The 25,060-nt window shown below is 40.9% G+C and overlaps 1 protein-coding gene across 1 annotated transcript in view; it reads right to left on the bottom strand.

Annotated features, from left to right (window-relative positions):
* The window catches only part of TENM3 (teneurin transmembrane protein 3), a 451,388-nt gene that overhangs the window by 124,764 nt on the left and 301,564 nt on the right, over positions 1-25,060 (bottom strand). The window contains exon 5 of the mRNA XM_047856975.1: positions 15,907-16,029. Within this exon, the coding sequence (XP_047712931.1) occupies positions 15,907-16,029 (123 nt within the window). The remainder of the gene's footprint in view (positions 1-15,906; positions 16,030-25,060) is intronic.

Here is a 25,060-nt window from a genome sequence, read left to right as displayed (position 1 = left end):
TCTTATGCTCCCTCCCTCTCTGTTTGTAACTATTTTTTTCCCCTTCCCTTCCCTTATGGCCTTCTGTTAAGTTTCTCAAGTTCCTCATATGAGGGAAAACATATGATACCCGTCTCTCTCTGACTGACTTATTTCACTTAGCATAATACCCTCCAGTTCCATCCACATTGTTGCAAATGGCAGGATTTCATTCTCTCTCATCGCCAAGTAGTATTCCGTTGGATATATAAACCACATCTTCTTTATCCACTCATCAGTTGATGGACATTTAGGCTCTTACCATAATTTGGCTATTGTTGAAAGTGCTGCTATAAACGATGGGGTACAAGTGCCCCTACGCATCAGCACTCCTGTATCCCTTGGGTCAATTCCTAGCAGTGCTATTGTTGGGTCGTAGGGTAGTTCTATTTTTCATTTTTTGAGGAACCTCCACACTGTTTTCGAGAGTGGCTGCACCAGTTTGCATTCCCACCAGCAGTGCAAGAGGATTCCATTTCTCCACAACCTCGCCAGCATCTGTTTCCTGGTTAACTAACTGGAAATTTACATAAAAACTCTAAAAAAATAGATACTTGAAGTAGCCTTAATATGGCTAATTTGTATTTCCATGCCATAAAAGCACTTATTTTTCCTATGTTGTATGTATGTGTATACGTATGCGTGTGTGTGTGTGTGTGTGTTTATAATAAGGAGAAACAGAATTCTAGATTACTAAGGAATGTGTTTTGTGATCACAGATGAGTATGACAGATATCCAAGTTATGCCCATCGGGGTCTAGAGAAATTCACAATAAAGTCACACTTAGAGATAAATGTCAAGTTTGAGTAGATTACTAGTAAATGCTGTGACTATCTTCTAGTTGGCTGATCACATCCTACTCAATGACACATGTACCATCATTTGCAAAGGACACCTATAGCTAAAGGGAGACCACTGGCTAAAAGGTTCCGATTGGGCTAAAGCTGATGCGAAGTCATGTTCAAGGACGTGAAAGTGCATACAGTAGTCCCCTTTATCCCTGGTTTCACCTTCCAGTGTTTCAGGTACCTGCGGCCATCAAGTGTGGTCTGAAGGCAGATGATCGTCCTCCCGACCTATCTTCAGAAGGTAAATAGCCTAGCGCTATGTCACACAATGCCTACGTCACTCACCCCATTCATCCCATCACGTAGGCCTGTTACCACCCCACGTTATCACAAGGAGAAGGGTGGGTACAGGGCAATAAGGTATTTTGAGACAGAGACCACATTCACATAACTTTTATTGCAATATATTGTAGTAGTAATTGTTCTATTTTATGGTTAGTTATTCTTGTTAATCTCTTACTGGGCCCAATTTATAAATTTAACTTCATCAGAGATATGTACGTATAGGAAAAAATACTGTATAAAGAAGGTTCCGTACTATCTGTGGTGTCGGGCATCCACTGGGGGTCCTGGAACACATATTCTGCAGGTAAGGGTGGGGAGTGACCACTGCAGTGGGACCATAGTGGGAAGCCTGGACTTGGGAGACACGTTAGGATATAGCTGCGGTAACCTAGGCGTGACGCGGGAGAGGGCTGTACGAACAGCTTAACAAGTCATTACTTACAATCCCACTTCTCTTTTTTCCCCCGATGCCCATAACCATGGCAGTTGTTAACATTTCAGCTACCAGATCAATTTTTCTTTAATTTAGTAATATAATACGCTCTAGGGAATAAAACCCAAAAATTGGGTTATAGTAATCCTCGCTAATTTCTTATGTATCGACTCAGAGTATAAACCACATCATTCACTGAAATACTAAATATTTATTTTATGATAGTAATATGTATTCATCTTTAGCAAAATTAGAACATATAGCTAAACACAAAGACAAAAGAATAGAATCCTACCACTATGGTAATCCTACTATAATCCAAGATTATGTTTGCTTCCTTTAACCAAGACCTATTGATTCACAGAAATTTTTCAATACTGGAAACACCTACATATGTGACAAATTAGCTTTTTAAAAATTTTTAATGTTTATTTATTTTTGAGAGACAGAGTGTGAGTGGAGGAGGGGGAAAGAGAAGGAGACAGAGAATCCGAAGCAGGCTTCAGGCTCTGAGCCGTCAGCTCTACACGGGGCTCGAACCTATGAATTGTGAGATCGTGACCTGAACCGAAGCTGGACGCTTATCCGACTGAGCCACCCAGGTGCCCCTATGTCATAAATTAGCTTTTAACGAAAAGATGAAGGAGGGCGGAGAGAGAAATGGAATTTTTACTGAGGGCCCATGATCTGTCAGGCAGTTTCACCTATACTATCTGTTTGGAACTAAAAAACAAAACAAAACAAAAAAACAACAAAAAAAAAACACTACTCCCTGAAGTCAGTATTATTTTGAGATGAAGAAACTAAGTCTCGAAGAAGTGAATTACCTGCCCAAAGTGAGTGATAAAGACTCACACTGAGGAATGCAGAATTCCAAAACTATGTGTTTTACATAGTCAGCAGTGAAATCTTTGCTTTTTTTATTAAAAAAATATTATTTTAAATTATGAAGTTTTGGATCTATTTCATATAAAATCAGGTGTGGTAACCCACTGAACCACGCTAGAGAATCTGCTTAGCTTTCAATTTTAGGATATAAAGTTATAGGCTTTTTTGAATACTTATTTTTAATGGGAAGAAATGACCAGTTCTTATTACATAAAAACTGCCATAGATACCCTTAAAAATCTTTTTTAAATGTTTATTTATTTTTGAGAGAGAGAAAGAGAGGCAGAGAGAGAGGGAGACACAAGAATCTGAAGCAGGCTACAGGCTCTGAGCTGTCAACCCCTGATGCAGGGCTCGAACTCATGAACCATGAGATCATGACCTGAGCCAAAGTCAGACACTCAACCAACTGAACCATCCAGGCGCTCCATAAAAACTGACATAGATACTCTAATGTGATATTCATCGTGTTATAATTTATACTAAATTCCTGCTAGGTTTTTTGTCTTTTGGTTGACTTACACGTGAAACTATTTTTAAATACTGAGAAAAGTAGTCGTCCCTTCTTCCCGTGAAGACTGGTTTGCACACATGTCATATTTATGGAAATAGCTCATATGTGGACACGTTCATCAAATTCATACATCACTAAGGCTATTGTTATAATTTACTGTTATTAACAAGTTCTATTGTTATTCTCTGAGGTTTATGTGATTGAATCTACTCAGTGGTGTTGATCCTATGAATTGCTGCTGTAAATGTTTTTTTGGTCACTTTAATAACATACCTGTGCTTTCAATACTGGTAACTTAAAATGGTACGAATCAGAATTGTTTTCCAAACCATCATCTTGGCCCAAAAGCATTAGCTTTGGAAACAGTAATCAAGTGATGACTTCTGGGGTTTTAGGTTTTGCTTTGTTGCTTTCTCCGTATACTGATTTCGAGGGGTTAGGATTTTTCGTATAGAAATGATAGGTGTGGGTACTGTTGTGTCAGTAAGTGTTGTGATGACTTATCAGTCCCACCCAATTTAACAGGTGGCTCTCTTTCAGAAAGAAGGTTCTTTCATTTGGAAAACAAAAAACCAAGGTTCACTGAATAGGCTTGAAGGGAGGGGGACAGTAGTACTTGAGATCATTGTTTTCTTGTCTCCCTGTAATGAAAAAGCCTGAGTAATCATAACATCATAGCATCTCAGAGTTCAAGTGCCCATGGAGGTCGTTTAGTCCAGGAGTCTTCAAGTAAGAGTAGTCATATCCCTAGGTAGGAAGATTACTTGAAGACCTTCCTGCCTCCCTCCCTCCCTCCCTTTCTTCGTTCCTCCCTTCCTCCCTGCCTTCCTTCCTCCCTCCCTTCCTCCCTCCCTCTTTTCTTTTTTTCATGAAGACTTTTCAGTGAGGAAAGGAGTAGTCTGTTTTAAGGGAATTCACTTCTAGAACCTCAACAATTCCCGGATGTAGACTCGCTTTACAACAGAAGGGACCTTTCACATACTCAGTATCTTACGATGATGCACTGTCTTGAGCATAAAGCTTCCAGTGTGCCAAACAAAGGCAAAATTTAAAGCATTCTTGTTGATGCAGCCTCCTTTATTCGAGACACCATAAACCCAAGGTAGGGCTTTAGTGTCTTTCCTTGTCTTGCACATATTTCTATCAAGGACAAAGTTGTGGCATTAAGAATTGGAATATTTAAGGCTGTTGGTAGGTTTTGAAATCTGATAGATCAAGAAGGAGGGAGAACCTTTTCGTGCAATGACCTTGTCATTCATCCCAACCATTGGCAAAGGATGCTCTTCACTGCCAGTAGAGTTTTTTGACTGCCAAGAGAACATCAGTGAGGTAAGAAATAATTAAGGCAGCGATGCCTTATTCAGTCCAATTGCCAAACTCATGGCAAGGATTTGTGCTTTATCTGTCTCTCTACTATCTCCCTCACGTAGCAGTTCAGAATTGTGAGACTGTGACAACGTGGATATTAATTTATTTGAACTGAAACAATAAGTCAGACTTTTTCTGACAGAGTTTGATTTTAATGAGTAGTATCTCTGCCAGTAAATTATATAGCATTTCCCGTAAGTTAAATGAGCTAGTTAGAGACATTTAAAGCATATGATACAACAATAGCATTAAAAAATATCGCAATAACAAAGATGCACTAAAATGAACACAAGGTCCATCTTCCACCCCATTCTGCACATACCAGATTCAACAAAGCCACAGAGTAAAAGAGTAACGGGTGTGATTAGTAGTGTTTTGCTTTCTTTTTGGGGGGTATACTGCACAGAGGCTGACAAATGGGTGGTTCGGAAAACTTGGTAACAAATATGTGTGAAAGCAGGTGGCTCTCAGTTCCGTGCTTCCAATGAAACTGAAGAAGAAATGTGATGGAACCAACAGCTTGTAGACCACTAAACACACGTTTTAGAAATAGATCACAGGGGCACCTGGGTGGCTCAGTCAGTTGAGTGTCCGACTCTTGATTTTGGCTAAGGTCATGATCTCATGGTTCCTGGGATTGAGCCCAGATGCTCTGCGCTGACAGTGTGGAGCCTGCTTGGGATTCTCTCCCTCTCTCTCTCTTTCTCTCTCTCTCTCTCCCTCTCCCTCTTTCTGCCCCTCCCCAGTTCTCTCTCAAAAGAAATAAATAAAAACATAAAAAAAAGGAGTAGGCCACAAATTCTTGACATACGAATAATAAGGATTTCAAATAGTTGAAATCACTCTAAAAAAATCCTTTCCTTCCCCTCTGCTTATTTTGTGGTTAAGATTTCTTATGTTTATATTCATAAAAAAAGAAAAACAGGAATAAAATTGATCCTGAATCTTGCCTGGCTTTGTAATAATTAATATCCATCCATGGGGGCACCTGGGTGGCTCAGTCGGTTAAGTGTCTGACTTCAGCTCAAGTCATGATCTCTCGGTTCGTGAGTTTGAGCCCCGCGTCGGGCTCTGTGCTGACAGCTCAGAGCCTGGAGCCTGCTTCGGATTCTGGGTCTCCCTCTCTCTCTGTCCTTCCCCCACTCACACTCTGTCTTTCTCTCTCTCTGTCTCAAAAACAAATAAACATTAATATCCATCCGTGAATACATGAATTATTTGGAAAAGTCCCCAGTCATCTCATTCAGAGAGGTATTCTTGATACATTTTCGTTTTATATTTAATAATTATAAAAATGTTTAGCATTTTTATAATAATTAGGTTGATTTCAGTCAAATGTGTACAACTAATAATTATAAATGTAATTTGGTATAAAAGGAAACAGGCTTTTTAAAAACATGTATGAACGTTATGGTGGTAGGAAATAAGATTTAATTAAAATTTGTATTTATAATTTGTTTTAAGGCACAAGAACGAAACAGTTTGAAGGTCACGCATCTATTTTAGCTTTTCCTATGAAATATGAATCTCAGCCTAAAGTGGCCATCCGCTTCTGTTTGCTTCCAATTATGACACCATTTAGAATGAATTTATTTTGAATTAAAGTCTTCGAATGTGTCTTTTCTAAAAGGTAGATGGAGACCTGACCTCTCATTATCATCAGTGATGTAGAGATAGGAGGACATCGCTGACTTTCTTCTGCTTAAATCCACTGAACTGGCAGCTTCGTATGACATTCCTGCTAAAGCCTCTAGTTTGAATGTCAGGGGACCACAGTTTTGTGAAGGGGCTTTGTCTGTTTAAATTCTGCACTACCACTTTTCAAGTCCCGGCCGGTCTCTAATTTGGCCAAGTCAAGTGTGGTCATTCCTGTTAGCGTTTCCAAATGCTCTTTATTGATCGGAAACACACCTGGGAGTCAGGGAGCCATTGACACGGCTTGATAAACTTGTAAATACTTGAACAACCTTTTCCTCTGAAGCTCATCATTCCTCTCAGATAAAAGCCTGGACACAGATGTCTTTCATCATGTCCTGAATTCCAGAAAATTTTGGCTTCAGAGGAAATAAAAGGAGGGCCAGTTCTGGCGTGCTCTCTCCTCCCTTACTGAGATCACTCCATCCTTAAGCCCCCGGAGCCTGAACCTGGGAATGATCATAGGAATCAGTAAGGTTGTTTGTAGGTTTTACTAAGAGAATAAAGGAGGAAGAACGGAGGAAAAAATAGACAGGGCCACAGAGTGCCCTGGAGTTATTCTAAACTCAAAGCTTGTAGGTTAGGAATCAAACCAATTAAAGCCTTCACAGTAAGAGGGAGGTGTACCGTGTCTTCAAACACAATAGGGTATCATCTTGAAGGTTTTTTTCCCCCAACGTATCCTGTTGGGCCTGAATGTGGGAGCCACTAGGAGTCTTTTTACCTACTAACTGTGATTTTCCCTTTCATCAGTAACTATGTGTCCCAACAGTCCACGTCTTAAAATATGGTTGTCAGAGTGTGAAAACAGAAAGAGGCCACGTCCCCAAAGCCATTGTTACTCCTTGCCCTCTTGGGTGAGCCACGGTTTAGAGGCAAACACATCGGTAGATGGCATTTTTTCAGATAGCGCATTAACAATGCTTTGAGCTCTCAGATACTGTATAAATAATAGTGTACCAACCCTAGATGTTACAAGGATCAAATGGAATATTGAAATCATACTGGTAATTAGGAGGCTTGGTATCCAAACATTATTTTGTGACATCAGAAAAACCACCCAACGATGCGCGAGACTAAATATTTTGCCATACCTATCATGAATCTGCTGCCTGCATATGATGGGAATAAACGAGCCTTTAATTCTTAAAATGGAAAGGCAGAAAAGAAATCCAACTGTAAAAGTCTAAGTCAATTGTTGAGGAGGGTAAGTGATAATATCATCTGGAGTCCCACAGAAGCACTAATAATTAAGATGTCAGGAAGCAAGGTTAGGCATTTACAGACAATCAATAGCCCACCCTCCAACTCTGTGACCTAACCTTGGATTCAGACCCTGACTTTGAGATCTCGGAGAGAACATCTCTTTTTATAAACAACCACACGCCGTAACTTACCATTGCGGACACGGAGTGTTACCTCGCAAGCAAAGCGAATTAAAACACAACTGCCTCGCAAACACAGTTTAATGAACGAAATCAATACAGCACCTAATGAAGGAACTATTATTACACGTTGCAACAAACATACCATGAACAATACTGAGTAAAACTCAAGGCACCTGCCGAACTGTTAGTTCATTGCTTCAGATCACCGGCATCTTTAAACTGCTCTAAGTTTTAATTCTCTGAAATTGTCTAGTAGTTGAGAAAATTCATGCATGATGACCAATAAAGTGAAATTTAAAAGCACTTGAATTATATTGTTTAAACAGGATGAATCCTATATGTACATGTATATATACATACACACATGTACAAAAGGAGTTGGAAATTTCCTTTGTTTAGATATAATTGACATCACACATTGTATTTGTTTCAGAAGTACAATGTAATGATTTGACTTTTGTTGTATACAACTGCGAAGTGATCACCACAGTAAGTCTTGTTAACAGCCATCATTTCACATAGTTATAATTTTGTTTCTTATGATGAGAACTTTTAAGCTCTACTCTCTCGGCAACTTTCAAATATCCACTACAGTATTATTAACCATGATCACCATGCTGCAGATAGACTCCATAACTTACTTATTTTATAACTGGAAATTTGTGCAAAAGGAATGTGTTGTTTATCTGTTTGTTAGTTTTTGTTTGATTGGAAAAGTAATTTTCCAGAGTTATATTAGCCAAAATTCACGGCCTTTCTTTGTCTTACGTTATCCCAAACTATTCTATGCTAAATTTTGGCATTTGTCTTATTGTTCCTTTTAAATAAAGGTCGTGTTGAAATATCCTACTATAGGGCCCTCAATTTTCCCCTATGTATGCATTTGCTAACTCATTGTCATTGCCTGCTTGACTTCTATCTTGCCTAGCAATTCACAGGCTCTGAGAACAACTGTGCCTTTTTTTTCCTATTGCTATGTTCTCAGAGCTTTGCTCTGTGCATGGCACATAATACATGCTCAATAAATAAATGCACAGTACTGTGCATTCAAAGGAATCTTAAGGATAAGATAGATTCCTTTCATAAAACCCAAATAACTAAAAATATTAAGCCAGGAGGAGTTGGTTAATAAGAAGTAACTAATGATAAGGATTTCTATTATTGCTTTAGAGAATACTCTGGATGATGATTTAAAGATACGTCTTCTTAAAAATTTAGCTACAAATTACAAGTGCAAAATCTAGAACTGCATTAAAAAGAGTGAACTAATAATTATTGACATGTATCAAATGCTCGTCACGTTCCAGTCAGTGCTTGGCATCCTTCGTGTGTTCTCTGATTTAAACCTCAGTGCCACCCCATGCAGAAACAGGAGGTTAGGGAAGGTAATTTATGTAAAGCCACCCAGTAAGTGACACAGCTTCAATTCTTTTTTTTTTTTTTTGAATATTTATTTGAGAGACAGCACATGCACGTGAGTGAGAGGGGGAGGAGCAGAGAGAGAGGGAGAGAGAGAATCCTAAGCAGTCTCTGAGCTGTCAGCACAGAGCCTGACACGGGGCTCGAACCCACGAACTGTTGAGATCATGACCTGAGCCGAAACCAAGGGCCAGACGCTCGACCACTGAGCCACCCAGGTGCCCCGACAGAGCTTCAGTTCTTAACCACGAGGCCCTACCAGCATTTGGTTTGTGTATATTTTGCAAGGCGCTGTGGTGGGTCCTTTAGGCACTTTATACCATTTAGTCATGCTATTTTCATATGTTCATTTGACAAATACGTAGTGAGCACCTTTTACATGTCTGTAACTGTGCTGAGAGCTTGGGACAGGGCAGTGGAAGATAGATGTGGTCTGTGCCTCATACTCTAGCAAAGAAGGCCTACATTAAGTAGTAATGGTGATAGGCACAAACATTTTTCAAGCATTTTTACGTACGATACACCATTTTCAGTATTTCCGCTGAATGCTTAAGACTGTTCCAATGATGAGAAAACTTAAGGCCAAAGAAGCTACATACTTTGTCCCATGTAACAAAGCCGTTAATGATCAGAACTAGGATGTGAGGCCAGAAGGGGTAGGCTTAAGAGCCTATACTCCATCTTCCTCCCGTACTGTTTCTATATTAGAGTATGGCGTGATCAACAGCCAGAATGTGGAAAGCCTTGTAAGTCACTTAAAGGCATCCGACCAGAATCTAAGTCACTGAGGAAGATCAGGTAGGGTACTTCTATCTCAAATTTGTGTCTGAAGACCGTGGGACAAGACTGGAGATGTAATATCCCAGATCGAAGGTGGCCTCTAGAATCTAGGTGAGAGATGATGTATCCAAGAGACACTGTGGAGTTGGAGTGGACAGGACTAATGATTGCCTGAATATGGAGGTGACAGAAGAGGAGGAGACAGTCTTGCTTCTTCAGCTCCCGGCCCAGGTAACTAGGTGAATTATAATGCCGTTTCCTGACACAAAAAGCCCTGGAAGAGAGACAGATTTGGAAAGAGAGATGACGGCAATTGTGTTTTCCAAAGATGGCGCCCACGGCATCTTCCATTCTATAGGCTCTTACGCAATGAATCCCTGCCACTTCCTCACACAAAGGGGGGAGTTTGATTCTCCTTCCCGTGAATCTGGGCTGATCATCCTGGCTCTCTGGACCAACGGGATGTGATGAAAGGGACATCTGCAGATGTCCAATATCTTAGGATGTGAGAAGGCTTGTAACGTCTGTGTTGGTTTCTCGGAATACTCCCTCTCTTGGGATACGTCCCTTCAGCACCAGCTGCTATGCTCTGAGAAGTCCAAGCCACATGGAACGCCCTGTTTAGATGCTCTGGTCAACAGCCACAGCCGAGCTCCAGCTCACACACAGCACCAACTGCCAGCCACCTTGGACTTCTGGCTCAGTGGAGCTTTCAAACAGCCCCAGCTGACATCTGAAAGGAACTGCACGAAAGACCCAAGCACAAACACAGGAACTTCCCCATCTGCAGATTCAGGAGAGATGACAACAGTTGTTCTTTTAAGCCACGGACTCCTGGTGTGGCTTGTTAGGCAGTGATAGAGGACCAAAGCAGTCAATGGGTTCAGTTTTAGACACGTGAAGTTTGAGGTGCTTGGAAGACACGCAGGTGGAGAAGTTCCAAAGGCACTTGGAGAGATTTTACACAGTCGGTGTCTGGATCTCAAAGAGAGAGAAATATCTACGCCGCACATATTGATTTGGGAACACACAGAACGTAACATAGCGCAAAGCACATCGCATGCATCCGAAGCCAGGAGAGGGGATAAGAGAACCCAGAGGAATTACACTCTGAAAAGAGCAGAGTCCTGAGAAACAGCAACGTGGAGGGGTCCAGCGGAGACGGGCGAGCCGATTAAAGAAGTTGAGAAGTCACTGCCAAAAAGTCAGGAAGAAAGCCAAGGTAAATGTGGTATCACAGAAGCTAAGAGAAAAGAGCATTTCAATTCGGAGGGATAGATTAACTATCAAATGCTACCAAGAACTCAGATCTGGTAACGACTGAAGAGGATTCAATGACGATACAGACACTGCAATGGCTAACTCAGGAAGACATCGGTTTTGACGAGTGGTGGTAGGAACATCCACGAGAAAGGAATTCACGGATGGTGAAGAAATGAAGAGAGAGAGAGATTACACTCAAGAGGGGCTGGCTGTAGGGGCGCCTGGGTGGCTCAGTCGGTTGAGCGTCCCGACTTTGGCTCAGGTCATGAACTCACTGATCATGAGTTCGAGCCCCGCGTCGGGCTCCGTGTTGGCAGCTCAGAGCCCGGAGCCTGCTTTGGATCCTGCATCTCCTTCTCTGTGGCTCCCCACCCTGCTTTCTCTGTCTCTCTCTCTCTCAAAAATACATAAAGATTTAAAAAATTAAAAAAAAAAAAAAAGAAGGTTGGCTGTAAAGGGAGAAGAGAAAAATAAGGTGGAGCTGGAGTGGGAAGTAGAGTCAAGGATTTTTTTGTTTTTAAAACCTCCGGAGTCTCCAATGTTGCCTAGAAGATGGCAATAGGGGGGCTACTTTGAAGATACGGACTGGAATCAAGCATACTCACGGAAAGATCAGCCTTAAGTATGGGGCAAAAAGAGTGAGAAGTGTAGATCCAGACACACATAGGCATGGAGATTTGCTTCCAGGAAACTGAGAGAACTTCCTCTGAAGGTTTCTGTATGTTGTTGATTGGAAAGGTCCATCCGCGGAGAGAGCTGGGCTTCCGAGGACGGTCGGAAGATCTGGAGAAATTGTTGACGATCGTGGAAAGAGTTGGCCATGGGCAAAGGAGCCAGGCTGCCAGACTGTTGGGAGTCAGTGAGCCAGGAGATGGCCATGACTATTTCCTCTTCACATGCGAGGAAAGCAAGCTCAGAGAGGTTAAGTAACTTGCTCAAGGCTCCAAAGTACATAAATGAAGGAGCTGGGATCTGAAGACAGGCCCCTGTGACTGTTTCCAGCACATCAGACTACATGAATTCCTTGGTCCAGGGGAATAATTTTAGTTTCTGGAAAGAGACTGGTACTGGAGGCTCAAAAACCTCATTCTTACCTCTCCCTTCACATTGTCCACATCTATCGGTTTCGCCTGAGACCCCACACTTCTGACATCTCATCTCCAAAATCTGGAGTCAAAGACGGTCTCAGGAATAATCGATAAAGGATCATGGCATACGATAGAAATTCTTCTCCTACATACTAAATACCGCTTAGAAACTCCCGTTCAAATGAGCTTAAAAGCAAGCAGCGAGTTTACAGAAACCTTAGCACCACGATTGTTCCTTAGAATTGTATTTGTAAAATAAAAATAAAAGAGGACTGAATGAACAAAAGTACTGTATTTAGAAGCTACCACGAGTCAATTGTCTCACTACATTTAGCACAGTTAATTCGCCCAGTGAGCCTTGTTCAGAATTCTAAGGATTTCTTAAGGGTTGTAATCTAGAATTTCTAAAGAGATGACGTGATATATTTCTCTGGGTAGTTTATAAAACTGAAATAGTGGACGATGGTGTATGGAGACTGGAGGATCATCACAAAGGCTTAAAAGTCATGATCTTAAGGTACCTCCCTCTTCTTGCAAACGCAGTCCCGTCGCGCTCCCCTGAGCCCCGTGTCTTTAAGTATTTAAAAGATACATACCAAGAAGCTTTACTTGGAAAAATGGAAATAAGAATTCCTTATAATTTAGGGTTTTTTTGGGGGGGGTGTAGAGAGGGTACTATTCAAGAAATAATAAAGAAGACAGGTGACTACTGTTTAGGTCACACTTTGGACAAGGTCTGAGTCAAGAGCTGGCCTTCTCTCCAAAAGGAAACATTCGTATGAACTCCCAGGGCAGCTGGCCGGCTGGGGACTCAGCTTTCCTCCAGGGAACCTAACTCATCCTGGGACATCTGCTGACTGTTCCTTAGGTAGGGGGCTTCTCCACAAGGCTTGAAAGAAGTGACTTTACTTCCATGGAGATACAGCTGTTCCACAGGCACATAAAAACCGAACCCAGTGCATTCTAGGGTCACCTGGGGAACTGCAGTCTCTCTCAGAGGAGGGGACTTTCAGAACAGTGTTTTTTTGAAACTGTGGACCACAGTCTTTTGCAAACTGTGGAATATCGAAGTGAGTTTCAACCAGCACTCGTATAACTGGGAAACACAATAAAATAGAGCGAAAGCAAAAAACAAAAAACAAAGAAAACCAGGTGTGTTTCACACAACGAGGATAAGCATTATTTTGGGAACCAGATTTCAGATGTGTGTGTGTGTGGGTATGTGGATTCCGACATGATGCAGACTTCTCTCTGTGGTCATACAGGACAGTTGCAAACTCTTATCAGCCACAGAATTTCTGAAGCCGTATGTACATGACATTCTTTCAAATGCCTGGAACTGACAGGATCCCAGACAGTTCATTCTTCCAAGGTTGTCCTAAAATCTTCTCACAGATCTGAACCACTGAGCACCTTGACCAACATTACAAAGTAAACAGGTGAAGAAGCTAAACTTTGAATAGCGGTTTGGGCGAGCCGAGGAACGTTGATGCAGGCAGAGGAGGGATTTCTTGGCCAAATCCCAGGAACCAGCACAGGGCTCGAGGAGCATCTCTGAATCCACACTTTCTCAGTATTATGCTTTTCGAGTATTGTGAAACTGAATTAGCCTATTTTCATTTTCAGCATACTAACAGGGCAGGACGTAGTAAAATAAAACATGTCTACAATAAGCCTTTGTCTCTTTAGTCTAATTTCTTGGGTCTGTAAAAAAAAGTTCTCTACATGTGTGGGTCGTTAAGTGCATCGGGCCTTTTTTACAGAAACCATCTACTTGAAGAGACAGGCTACATTTCAATCCGCATAGACTAAAAATAAACACTCTTAATTTCTGTGCAGTTATTCGATCAGTTCACATGTGTGTTATCAGTATACGAAAATTTACATAATTGTTTACTTAATTGCAATTTCCCTCACCTACTGTTTTAATTACTTCGGGTGTGGGGACATATTAGTCACCAGCTTGCAGCTTCTTGGAACGTGGAGAGCTTTGTATTAAAAGGCTCCGTACAGGGGCGCCTGGGTGGCGCAGTCGGCTAAGCGTCCGACTTCAGCCAGGTCACGATCTCGCGGTCCGTGAGTTCGAGCCCCGTGTCGGGCTCTGGGCTGATGGCTCGGAGCCTGGAGCCTGTTTCCGATTCTGTGTCTCCCTCTCTCTCTGCCCCTCCCCCGTTCATGCTCTGTCTCTCTCTGTCCCAAAAATAAATAAACGTTGAAAAAAAAATTTTTAAAGGCTCCGTACAGGTGTGGGGCCAAGGGTGTTTGTTATTACTATGAAAATCCAACGTCTTATAGAATTCCTCAGTCTCCCCAAGAAGGAAGAGAAACGTCATAGGGTATTATTGTTAAAATAAAACAGAAGATGAGAACACAGAGACCAAAAAAAAACCCCCGACGGAAGTGTTAGCCCTGGTGAATGGCTACACGTAAAGTAGTAGCATATGCATAAAAATAAACAAATATATGTTATGTTATGTATAAATCGACCATAGCTTCTTTCTGGTCTTGCAAAGAAACTAGCCATGTGAGGATGAACATAATTGATGCCAAAGCAGAATACAAATACACGAGATAAGAAGAAACAAGGGGGAAGAAAAGCTTGGGAACTGCCTAAAGGCAGATGATATATTTATGTGACAAAAAAAGGTATCCTGATCCGGTTGCTTTGCGATATGAAGTATTACGACATTTTGCAAAAAGCCAGAGAATTCCAAGTGTCAAAACATATGTACACGTGCACACACATATCAAAATAATAGACAGGGATATACAATATAGATATAGACAGGATAGACAGGTATATAATCTTATATTATATATAATATAAATCTACACACGTATGTATACATTTTCCTGGGAGTTCATATGGAAAAATGAAATAAAACATTCTCAAACCTCTGAAATTCCGTTTTTAATTCAGAACAAAATGCTTTGAAAGTCTGTTAGCCAAAGGGCAAACTTGTTTTTTGTTTTTAATGTATATTTATTTTTGGAGAGAGAGAAAGACAGAGAGACAGAATGCAAGCTGGGGAGGGGCAGAGAGAGAGGGAGCCACACCATCCGAAGCAGACTCCAAGCTCTGAGCTGTCAGCACAGAGCCCGACGCGGGGCTCGAACTTACGAACAGTGAGATCATGACCTGAGCGGAAGTTGGACGCTTAACCGACTGAGCCACCCAGGCGCCCCCAAAGTGCAAACTTTTGAAGGCTTACAGAAAGGTCAATAAATTCAGAGAAAGGTCAATAAATTCTAATCCTTTAACGTATTTTGTATTTGAAAGCTTTTATAACGAAATTAATATAGTATTCTATACTATAACTCCATAAGCTAGTTGAATGAAAACAAAGCTTAATATGCCCAAGATAATATAAGAGACGATATATTGAATTACAGCCTCTCTACAGACTAAAAGTAAAGCCAAATACACAACTGCAGGAGGGAAAGCCAGAAATGCCCAGCCATCAAATCGGAAGGCAGAAAATCGTATTATTCCTATAATAAAAACGGGAACTTCCAATCTTTCAAGTGAATGCCTAAAAACCCCTGATTAAAAGATGACGTTATATTTCAAAATCGTTTCCCTCTCGGGGCGCTCGGGGCGTCTGGGTGGCTCGGTCGATTCAGCGTCCAACTTCAGCTCAGGTCACGATCGTGCGGTCCGTGAGTTCGAGCCCCGCGTCGGGCTCTGTGCTGACGGCTCGGCGCCTGGAGCCCGTTTCGGATTCTGTGTCTCCCTCTCTCTCTGCCCCCCCCGCCCCCACTCGTGCTCTGTCTCTGTCTCAAAAATAAATAAACGTTAAAAAAAAAATTCAAACGTTTCCCTCTCCCAGATATAACTGGATGCGACACGGAATCAAATGCATTTATGGGAAAGAGGTATGAAAAGAAACACACACGACACGTAGCGCTTTCTCTTACCATTGTCGCCAGAAGGTAATGACACAGTGTTTGTTGGCGCGGCCTCAGAATTCACTTTTCCGTTCTCAAATGTGTCGTTTTCGGGCTGTTGCAGCTGCCAGTTGAGGCCAAAGAGATGCATCGCTGGGGGTAAAGAATGCGAGTTGTTGAAAAGTCTTGTTTTTAGCTAGGACGGCACATGGTGAGCATGTTTACAACAGGATTCGTACATAACGTTAACATCTCCGTGTTCCGAAATACCAAAGATGACTGTGTTGCAACAATTAGAAAATAAACAGCTTCTAACACAATCGCAGTGTAGGTATCATTGCAGCACCATATTGGTACCAGAAAACTCTGGGGACTGAATCTCTATGCGCTCTGCTTTGTCCGAGTTCCACTCCTCACCATCGCGGAGGTAAGGGGTAAAGTGCTCTGCAGTGACATCTGCTAAATTTGACTGACCTCAGGCCATTTGCACATGTTGAAACCTTCGTTGCAACATCCTTATATTCTCAAGAAACATGACGCTACTCATTTGGACTAAGGTAAAAAGTAACTGGTCTCACCGATAAATTTGCTGGCCTACGAAATGATCAGAATGGATTTAGATGCACAAAACAGAGTAACACCGGACTATTCTAAATTTAAGACGAGTTTATGACATTCCATTAAAAAATGGCATGGATGATGTAACATGTTATGTGTCAGGTAAGTTCACGTAGAGTTTCTGATGTGGGTATGATAAGCTTGCAAATTTATGAAAACTTTGTAAACGTGTTTACTGATTTTCTTTATTTAAAATATTTAGAAAGTAGACGACTATACGACTTTATAATTATAAATTTATAAATGTAATAGAATTTGAAAAATTTTATTTTTAATATATTTGAAATATTCACAACAATCACTGTAATAATACTGACTGCTAACACTCAACTAAACATTCATTGGTGTTCCACAGAATACAGTTTCAGAATTAATCCCCAAGGAGGCTAAATATCCACAGGGAGACACAGTTGTAGTCACGATACGTATTGGAATTTACGAGAGAGGTGAAGAAAGACATAGTGTTTAAGAAGTATTGTTAGACACAGCATGATAAGTACCACTGTCAAAAGGCAAGCCCTTATTAAATATGCAACATATGCAGTAACACAGTTATACTGGCACAGTGGAAAGAAGAGGCGTTTAGATGTTAGATTTTGGTTTAATCCTCAACTTGGGATTAAATGATGTAATACTGTTAATACTAGTTTTACTTAGAAAATGAGGTTGGTCCTTACTTAATAGATATGAACTTTCTACATAGTATAGGTCTATGGGGGCATATGATGGACAGTTAGTTAATACATAGCAGGACAGCTCCTAGTACCTAAGTATTTCATTTATTTATTCTGTACTCTACTGAACTATATGAAGTCACCTGACCAGACCATGGAAGCTCTCAACATAGAGTCCCTTGTGTCTGTAATGCTCACCATCCACTGTAAAATATCCATTTATCACTCAGATGGTAGGCACCAACGATGTGGGGAAGCCGTCTCTGACTGGGCCGACCATCTCTGTCAAGACCATTTTCATTTACTTTTGTATCTCCTGTACCTTATACGTAGGAAGTCTTAATAAGTGTCTGTCAAGTTCACGAAATCTATGTTCTGAGGTTTCAAAATCAAGAAAACAGTTGTGGATGAAAACACAGCAATTTAAAGGAAAAGTTAATAATATAAAAGAAGTAAATGGATAAGAGTAGGGTGTTATATTATTAGTGAGTGATTAATGACTGCACTAGCATAACAGTATACGAAAAGTATATAGTATATAATAGTATATGAAAATAGTATACGAAAGTCCCCTAGTACCGTATACAATTAAAGTTAAAAGATTCAACAGTTTGATTTGAAAAGATTTCAACACTCCACAAGTTTCACAATCTTTCATTAACAATACCTGAAATACAATCATAATAAGTGATTGTATAATAATATACAAACATAATAATACAATAATATATTATATTATTATAATATATATAATATGTTATCATTATATCACATATATCATATATAATATATGAGCATATATATCAATATATATTAATATATATTAATATATGTATCAATATATATCATATATATGATAATAATATACAAACATAACCCTAATAAGAAACACAGCAAACAGATACACACAGAGCTACATCTACCCTGTATATCTGTAAAATGTACATACTCCCCTCTCGAATCATAATCTGCCAGCAACTCCTTTCAAACTCTGGTTTTTCAAGGATTAAGATATACGTTATAGAATCCTTGAATTCAAAAACTGTCAACTTGTAAGGAAGTATAGCTTCACATGTCATTTTGCATTAAATTGCTTAGTATTTGAGCGGCAAAATGTCAGGAGCTTTCTAAACATTTATCGCTTCGTACGTTTTTCAAGGTTTCAGATATTTCAGCAATTTTTGAATGAAATAATGGGAACTGGTCCTGCATACAGGAGGTTTGACAGACGTACTTTGGCATGCCAATGATAAATATTCCGAAAGGGTCAAAGTTTCTCCACAAAATAATTTATCATCATCGTGGGCTTTTATGTAACATAAAAAGTCTCCCAGGATGATAGATTTGCTTATATTATTGGTTTTAATAGACTTTGAAGTCAAGAGAGAGAGAGACTCAAGAGAGAGAATCAACGGAAACTGCACAATGTCAAATATTAGAAAGTGATCTTATGTGTGTGTCTGGAGAGTGATTTTATTTTATTTTGGTTTTGTTTTTTTTTTTTTTTGCAATTTTTTTGTTTTATTTTTTTAGGCAATAGCTTTCTCATATATATTTGTCTTACAGAAAATCTCAATAAAATGAAATTCCAGTTCTACTTAAGATGTTGTATAATGAGAACCCTACCCAGTAATATTACATCTCTTAACATCGCATTGAAAACAGAGACCAACAAGTTGTTTGGTCTTGGGGTATTATGTACTTTGAAAATCTTGGGCGTTTGGTATTGAGTGATGCTCTTGACGCTCATTACGTGTAACTTGAGATTTTTATACAAATACAGGGTGTCAGTCAGACTGACTCCAAAAATGACAGAGGCAAAGACAGAGGCAGCAAACTCATAAAAGTCAAAAATGCGATAGAAATTACTGAGCACTGGTGCAATAAAACTCTGTGGGAAGTCTTGGCAGACAAAGGCAGGGAAAATCGGTGAAATAAACTACATATGCAAATAAAGGCGGATGAGCTAATCCTTCAATGCCTGAGCTGGAAAGCACGTTTGAAGCCATGGGAAGGCGTCTGGTGCCACTACTCATGAAGGGTAAAATCAATCCTTGATTTATGCATGAGCCAGTTGGGGGGCAGGGGGTTGTCCAGAAGTGGCTGGGAGCTAGCTCTGTGCTCTTGTGAGCCCCTCACCCCCGGGGCAGAGAGCTTAGGTGGGCAAGCCTGCACACAGTGTTCCTTGTGTTAGTGTTAGATCTCTTTTTAAAGAAAACATTCACTGGACATTTACTATGTGTCAAATGTGTGTTACTGCCTCACCTGTTTTATCTCCCTGAATCTTCACAAAGACCCCACTTAATACTATTTTTTTTTCATTTTAAATCTGAGAAAATTGAGGCTTTTAAAAATATTTTTCAGAGAAAGAGAGAGAGAGAGAGAGAGAGAGAGAGAGAGAGAGAGAGAGAGAGACAGAAGGGTAGGGGCAGACAGAGAGGGAGAGGGAGAGAGAGAGAGAGAGAGAGAATCCCAAGCAGGCTCCACACTGTCAGTGCAGAGCCTGGTGCAGGGCTCGATCTCACGAACAGAACTGTGAGATCATGACCTGAGCAGAAATCAAGAGTCTGATGCTTAACCAACTGAACCACCCAGCCACTCCGAAAACTGAGGCTTTTTGAGAGTTTTAGGTTTCAAGCAGGTCAACAGTGGACGTTGCCCTTAAACTCAGACCTGGAGGACAGGCATTCCACAACATGCCTGTCCTCTCTTCTACCGGGGGGCAGTGGAATATGAAAATCCACGCAGAAGGAGGTGAAATGTGACTTTTGTGGGGGCCGCAGGCTAGACAATGTTTTCTACTAGATCTGGAAAACTGAAGGCAGAGATAGTATCTGACGGCGGAGGATGGGCAAAGATATTAATAAGGAACATTTGTGTATTCCAGGCATGGTTCTTCTGTATGAGTACTTTTCACTGTACTATATTCTCTTTTTGAGGAGAATAATTTATAGTAATAGGATAATGATGGAATTAACAACGGGCTATTGTGGTTAACTCTAAGAGTCTGAAAAACAGCAATTTAAAAACTACATGTAAACGCTACATGTGTGTATTTCAAAGTTACAGAAAGAGCATTCATGTAGCTTTAATCTTAAAAAATTCGTTTCTGATATCTTGTTTCACAGTTTTATATTGCTATTTCCATGTGTTTCTGGCGGTTTTAATGAGGGGCGGGGCCTGGATTCATATCTAAAATGTTACTCAAGGAAGAATGGAATTTGTGAATGGCAGCAGTAACTATATGTCTGCTCAAGTGTGTTTATATTTTAAAATACTTTGATGTCTATTATCCTCTGATAATGTACTGCCTGAGGGGGGTCATTATCCCTGTTGTGAGTGAAACACAGGCAGAGAGAGGGTTAGTGACTTACCCAATGTTTTTTAAAAAGTTAGTGTAGAAAGACAACTCATGATACGAGATCTCTTGACCCAATTTCAGGACCTCTCTTCCTATACTGTGCTGTTTTCCTTCTGAATTGTTCTGAATTAAAACTGAGCATTCACATTAAAGAAATTAAAAAGAAATTTTAACGCAAATTATTAATTTATTTTTTGACAGTACATATGATCAGAAGCTGTCCATTTGTCGAAATTGGCTTCTAAATACAAGATGCTTCCCCACTGAAAATGGTAGCATTTTAAAATCATTTGTTCGCTGTTTGTCTGGAATTAGAATGTATTTTCTTTGTATTAAACATCTTCGAAATTATGGTTAAGTCCCCAGTTGGTCTACAAATGTCTGTCCTTATATCCAATAGAAATAAATATACACACAGCACCAAAACACATGAACGAGAATGTTCTCAGAAGCATTATTTGTAATAGCCACAAACTGGAAACCCAGATGTCTGCCAGCAGGAAAGAGGAAAAACAAATTATAGTGTAGTCATACAAGGGATTCTATAGACCAATGTAAATGAGTAAGGCATTGCCAGATGCAACGGTATGGATAAATCTCACAAGCACAGTATTGAGCAAGAGAATCCATTCACAAAAACAAACAAACAAAACCCATGAATGTGGTGTAAGTCAATGCGTATGAAGTTCAGAAGCAGATAAAATTAACTGGTAGGAACAAAAGGCACCAGAATGATTACCTCTAGGGAGGCGGGGCTAGGTAATGACTGGCAAGAGGCCATAGGGTACTTCTGGAATGCCAGGAGTATTTTATTTTTCTATCTGGGTGGGGGTTCCACTGGTATGTTGGCTTATGATCTGTATACTTTTCTAAATGAATATTACACTTAAATTAAAATTTTTATTCTGGGGCGCCTGGGTGGCTCAGCTGGTTGAGCGTCTGACTTTGGCTCAAGGTCACAATCTCATGGTCCGTTGAGTTCAGGCCCCACATCGGGCTCTGTGCTGACAGCTCAGAGCCTGGAGCCTGCTTTGGATTCCGTGTCTCCCTCTCTCCCTACCCCTCCTGTACTCACATTCTGTCTCTGTCTCAAAAATAAACAAACATTAAAAAAATTAAAATTTTTATTTAAAAGCAGGCCATCTAACACAGAGCAAAAGTAGCGAATGTATGTTTTCACTTCCCCACACCCTCCCTGCGGGGGCTGGTCTCTCTGAGGCTCCTAGGTGTTCATTTAGGAAAGATACCAATGTAGAAGAGGAAGTGACTCCATCAGAGGAATTGGAGGGAAGAGTGAGGAAAGGCTCCTTTAGTGCAAATCTTGGGTGTCAGAAGGAAAGCAATTTGATCACACAAATTCATGTACTGGGTTAACGACTGTCAGCTCATGGCCACCCCAGACTGATTTGTAGTTTAAAACCACTGTGACTTGTCTCAGTGAGGATGGGGAGAAATGAGAGCCCTTGTGCGTGGTTGTTGAGATTGTGAAATGGTTCAACTGCTCTGGAAAGCACTATGGTAGTTCCTCAAAAAAAAAAAAAAAAAAAAAAAGAAAACTGGAACGACTGTATGATCCAGGATCCCTCTCGTGGGTTATACAACTCAAAAGAACGGACAGCAGGGACTCAAAGAGATATGTGCACGTTCGTGTTCACAGCAGCCCAGAGGCAGAAACATCCCAATGTCCATCGACAGAAGAACGGATAAAGAACACGTGGTAGGTACGCACAATGGAATATTACTCAGTCTTAAAAAGGAAGGAAATCTTGCCACGTGGTATAACATGGATGGACCTTGAGGACGTTACGTTCAGTGAAATAAGCCAGTCACAAGAAGACAAATACGGTTTGATTTCACCTATAAGGGGTCTCTAAAGTAGTCGAATTTATATGGTGGTCACCAGGGGCGAGGGGTAAGGGAAAACGGGGAGTTGTGGGTTAAAAGGTGCAGAGAGTAAATTCCGTAAGATGCCGAAACGCTGGAGATCTGTGGCACAGCAATGTGGATATGTCACAGAGCCCATGAACTGGCCAGACTGCTTGTCTACCACTTAAATCACGCCCTTAATTTCCCTGCTTCCGTGCCTTTGTTCCTATCGTTCCTGGCTTCTGGGAGGCCACCCCCCAAGTTGTGTCTGATGAGCTCTCGACCGATACCCGGAGGTCTAGTTGACATGATTATTTCTTCATGAAGCCTTCCTGGAATTGAGAACTATTCTGCACTACCATAACACTTTGTAGTATTTAACCTGAAACATCTCACTTTGTATTTGAATAGATTTTTTACTTTCTGCAGTGTGAGGCGTGGGGAGTTGCAAGAGAACACGAATCTTTGCAGCTAGGGGGTAAAACATGCACTCTGAGGGGAAAAAGAGAGATGAGTGTGGGAAGAAAGGGAATAAATGATAGGATTTTAGCTCTGAAAAAATAAGAGACGATCGTTAAGGGAAAAGTTTAATACATAATTCAGTTTTTTCAATATTGTGCTTCAAGTGGATCTTAGAGGCCTGGATCTCTGTGGCTGAACGGGTCCCTGAGAAACAGGGGTGACTAACAGAGCCTCTGAGACTGTTAACCGTAAGAAGAAGCCTTGGGGCCACTGAGTCTAATTCCTCCCTTTTTCTCAGGGCCGGAGAATCTAGATTTCCAAGATGACGCCCAGTCTTTTAAAATTAGTTGTAATATCTAATAACATTTGTCAGCCTCAAACGCAATGAGCATATTTTTAAGAACATCACCCAAGTCGGGGCGCCTGGGTGGTGCAGTTGGTTAAGCGTCCGACTTCAGCCAGGTCACGATCTCGCGGTCCGTGAGTTCGAGCCCCGCGTCGGGCTCTGGGCTGATGGCTCGGAGCCTGGAGCCTGTTTCCGATTCTGTGTCTCCCTCTCTCTCTGCCCCTCCCCTGTTCATGCTCTGTCTCTCTCTGTCCCAAAAATAAATAAACGTTGAAAAAAAAAAAATTAAAAAAAAAAAAAAAAAAAAGAACATCACCCAAGTCGATCATAAAAAAAAAAAAAAAAAACTATCATGATCATCAACTCTAGGAGTAACTCACATGGGTGGTAAGCCACCAATCACCAGAGCAACCTATGTTACTAACAGCCAAATAGTCTACTTCAGACTGTATCGTTTTAGGTTGCCTCACGGTGTTCTTAGATTACAACCAATCTGAAGATGTTAAAAGTGAAATATTTCTTCTATGATTTAAAAAAATCCATTCTATAATCTCTCAGTTTTTCTTCTGTAGGCTTTCCCAACTCATGGTAAGACCAAAAAGAAACAACCCTCACTGATCGAAATAGTTTTGAGACAGTATTCTAGTGAAGGATTATCGGCGAGATTTTACGATGACATTTTCTTTCAGACTCAAAGGCCATTTGAGTGAAAGAAATTACAGCATACGTTCCTTCTACCTTTCAAGGCTGAGGGAGGTGAAAGGAATCCGCGATATTATAGCTATTTTACCTCTTCCCCATAGAAAAAAAGGGCATGCCATTGTTTTTACCCAGTATATGTTGGTTTGATACGTAAAAGCCAGCATGTGGCATACTTGAAACCAAAATGTGTCATTAAAGGAAATTATACGCCACCAAGCAGCAAGTTCGGCGCCATTTTTAGTTCCAAGTTGCGAGAAAAGGTGCCAAATTTTGATCTTGTCTCTGGGGACCATGCCATGAAAGTTGTTATCACAGCTACTATTATTTCTACTGGCATGACTGTGTTCTCGGATACTGCCAAACACGGATGGGAAGGAGGGGTGGCGACAGCTGGTGACACGGTCCAGCAATCTGCCAGGACCATGGAGTAAATTATAGGGGATGTTGTGAAGCGAACACAGAAGCAGGCACCCTTGCCATCGGAAAGCTGAACGTAGCTTTATGCCACCAGAACCCTGATGAGTAACATTCTAAGGCTTTGGCAACTTAGAGGATAGTTCTTAGCGCGCCTGCCGTTACTGGCTAAGTGCTGTTTAATATTACAAGATCAAACAAACATTCTCACAAAGACAGAAAATAAAATATGAGGTAATACGAGAACCAGAAAATAATATCTTGAGAAGGTCTGCAATTCAGTTTTGTTGACGCTTCCAAAGACTTGCAAGTTCACCGGTGCAAGCTAAGGTCTTGAAGTTCCCCCTTCTTGTAACTGACCTCACATCTACCGTGGTGCGTTTTCCCCGAAATAATCTTTCTGAGGAAGATTCATTAAGAACATGTGAGGGGCACCTGGGTGGCTCCGTCGGTGAAGCGGCCGACTTCGGCTCGGGTCATGATCTCGCGGTCCGTGAGTTCGAGCCCCGCGTCGGGCTCTGCGCTGACAGCTCGGAGCCTGGAGCCTGTTTCAGATTCTGTGCCTCCCTCTCTCTGACCCTCCCCTGTTCATGCTCTGTCTCTCCCTGTCTCAAAAATAAACAAATGTTAAAAAAAAAAAAAATTAAAAAAAAAAAGAACATGTTACCAGAGGTGGCAAGAAAAGAAAGTCAGAATTTGACCTTCTATAGCGAAGGGCACAGTTTTCAACATATTGTCTGT

Source organism: Prionailurus viverrinus, chromosome B1 (genome assembly GCF_022837055.1).
Source record: "Prionailurus viverrinus isolate Anna chromosome B1, UM_Priviv_1.0, whole genome shotgun sequence".
Classification (NCBI taxonomy): domain Eukaryota; kingdom Metazoa; phylum Chordata; class Mammalia; order Carnivora; family Felidae; genus Prionailurus; species Prionailurus viverrinus.
This window is presented reverse-complemented; position numbering and strand designations above follow the sequence as displayed.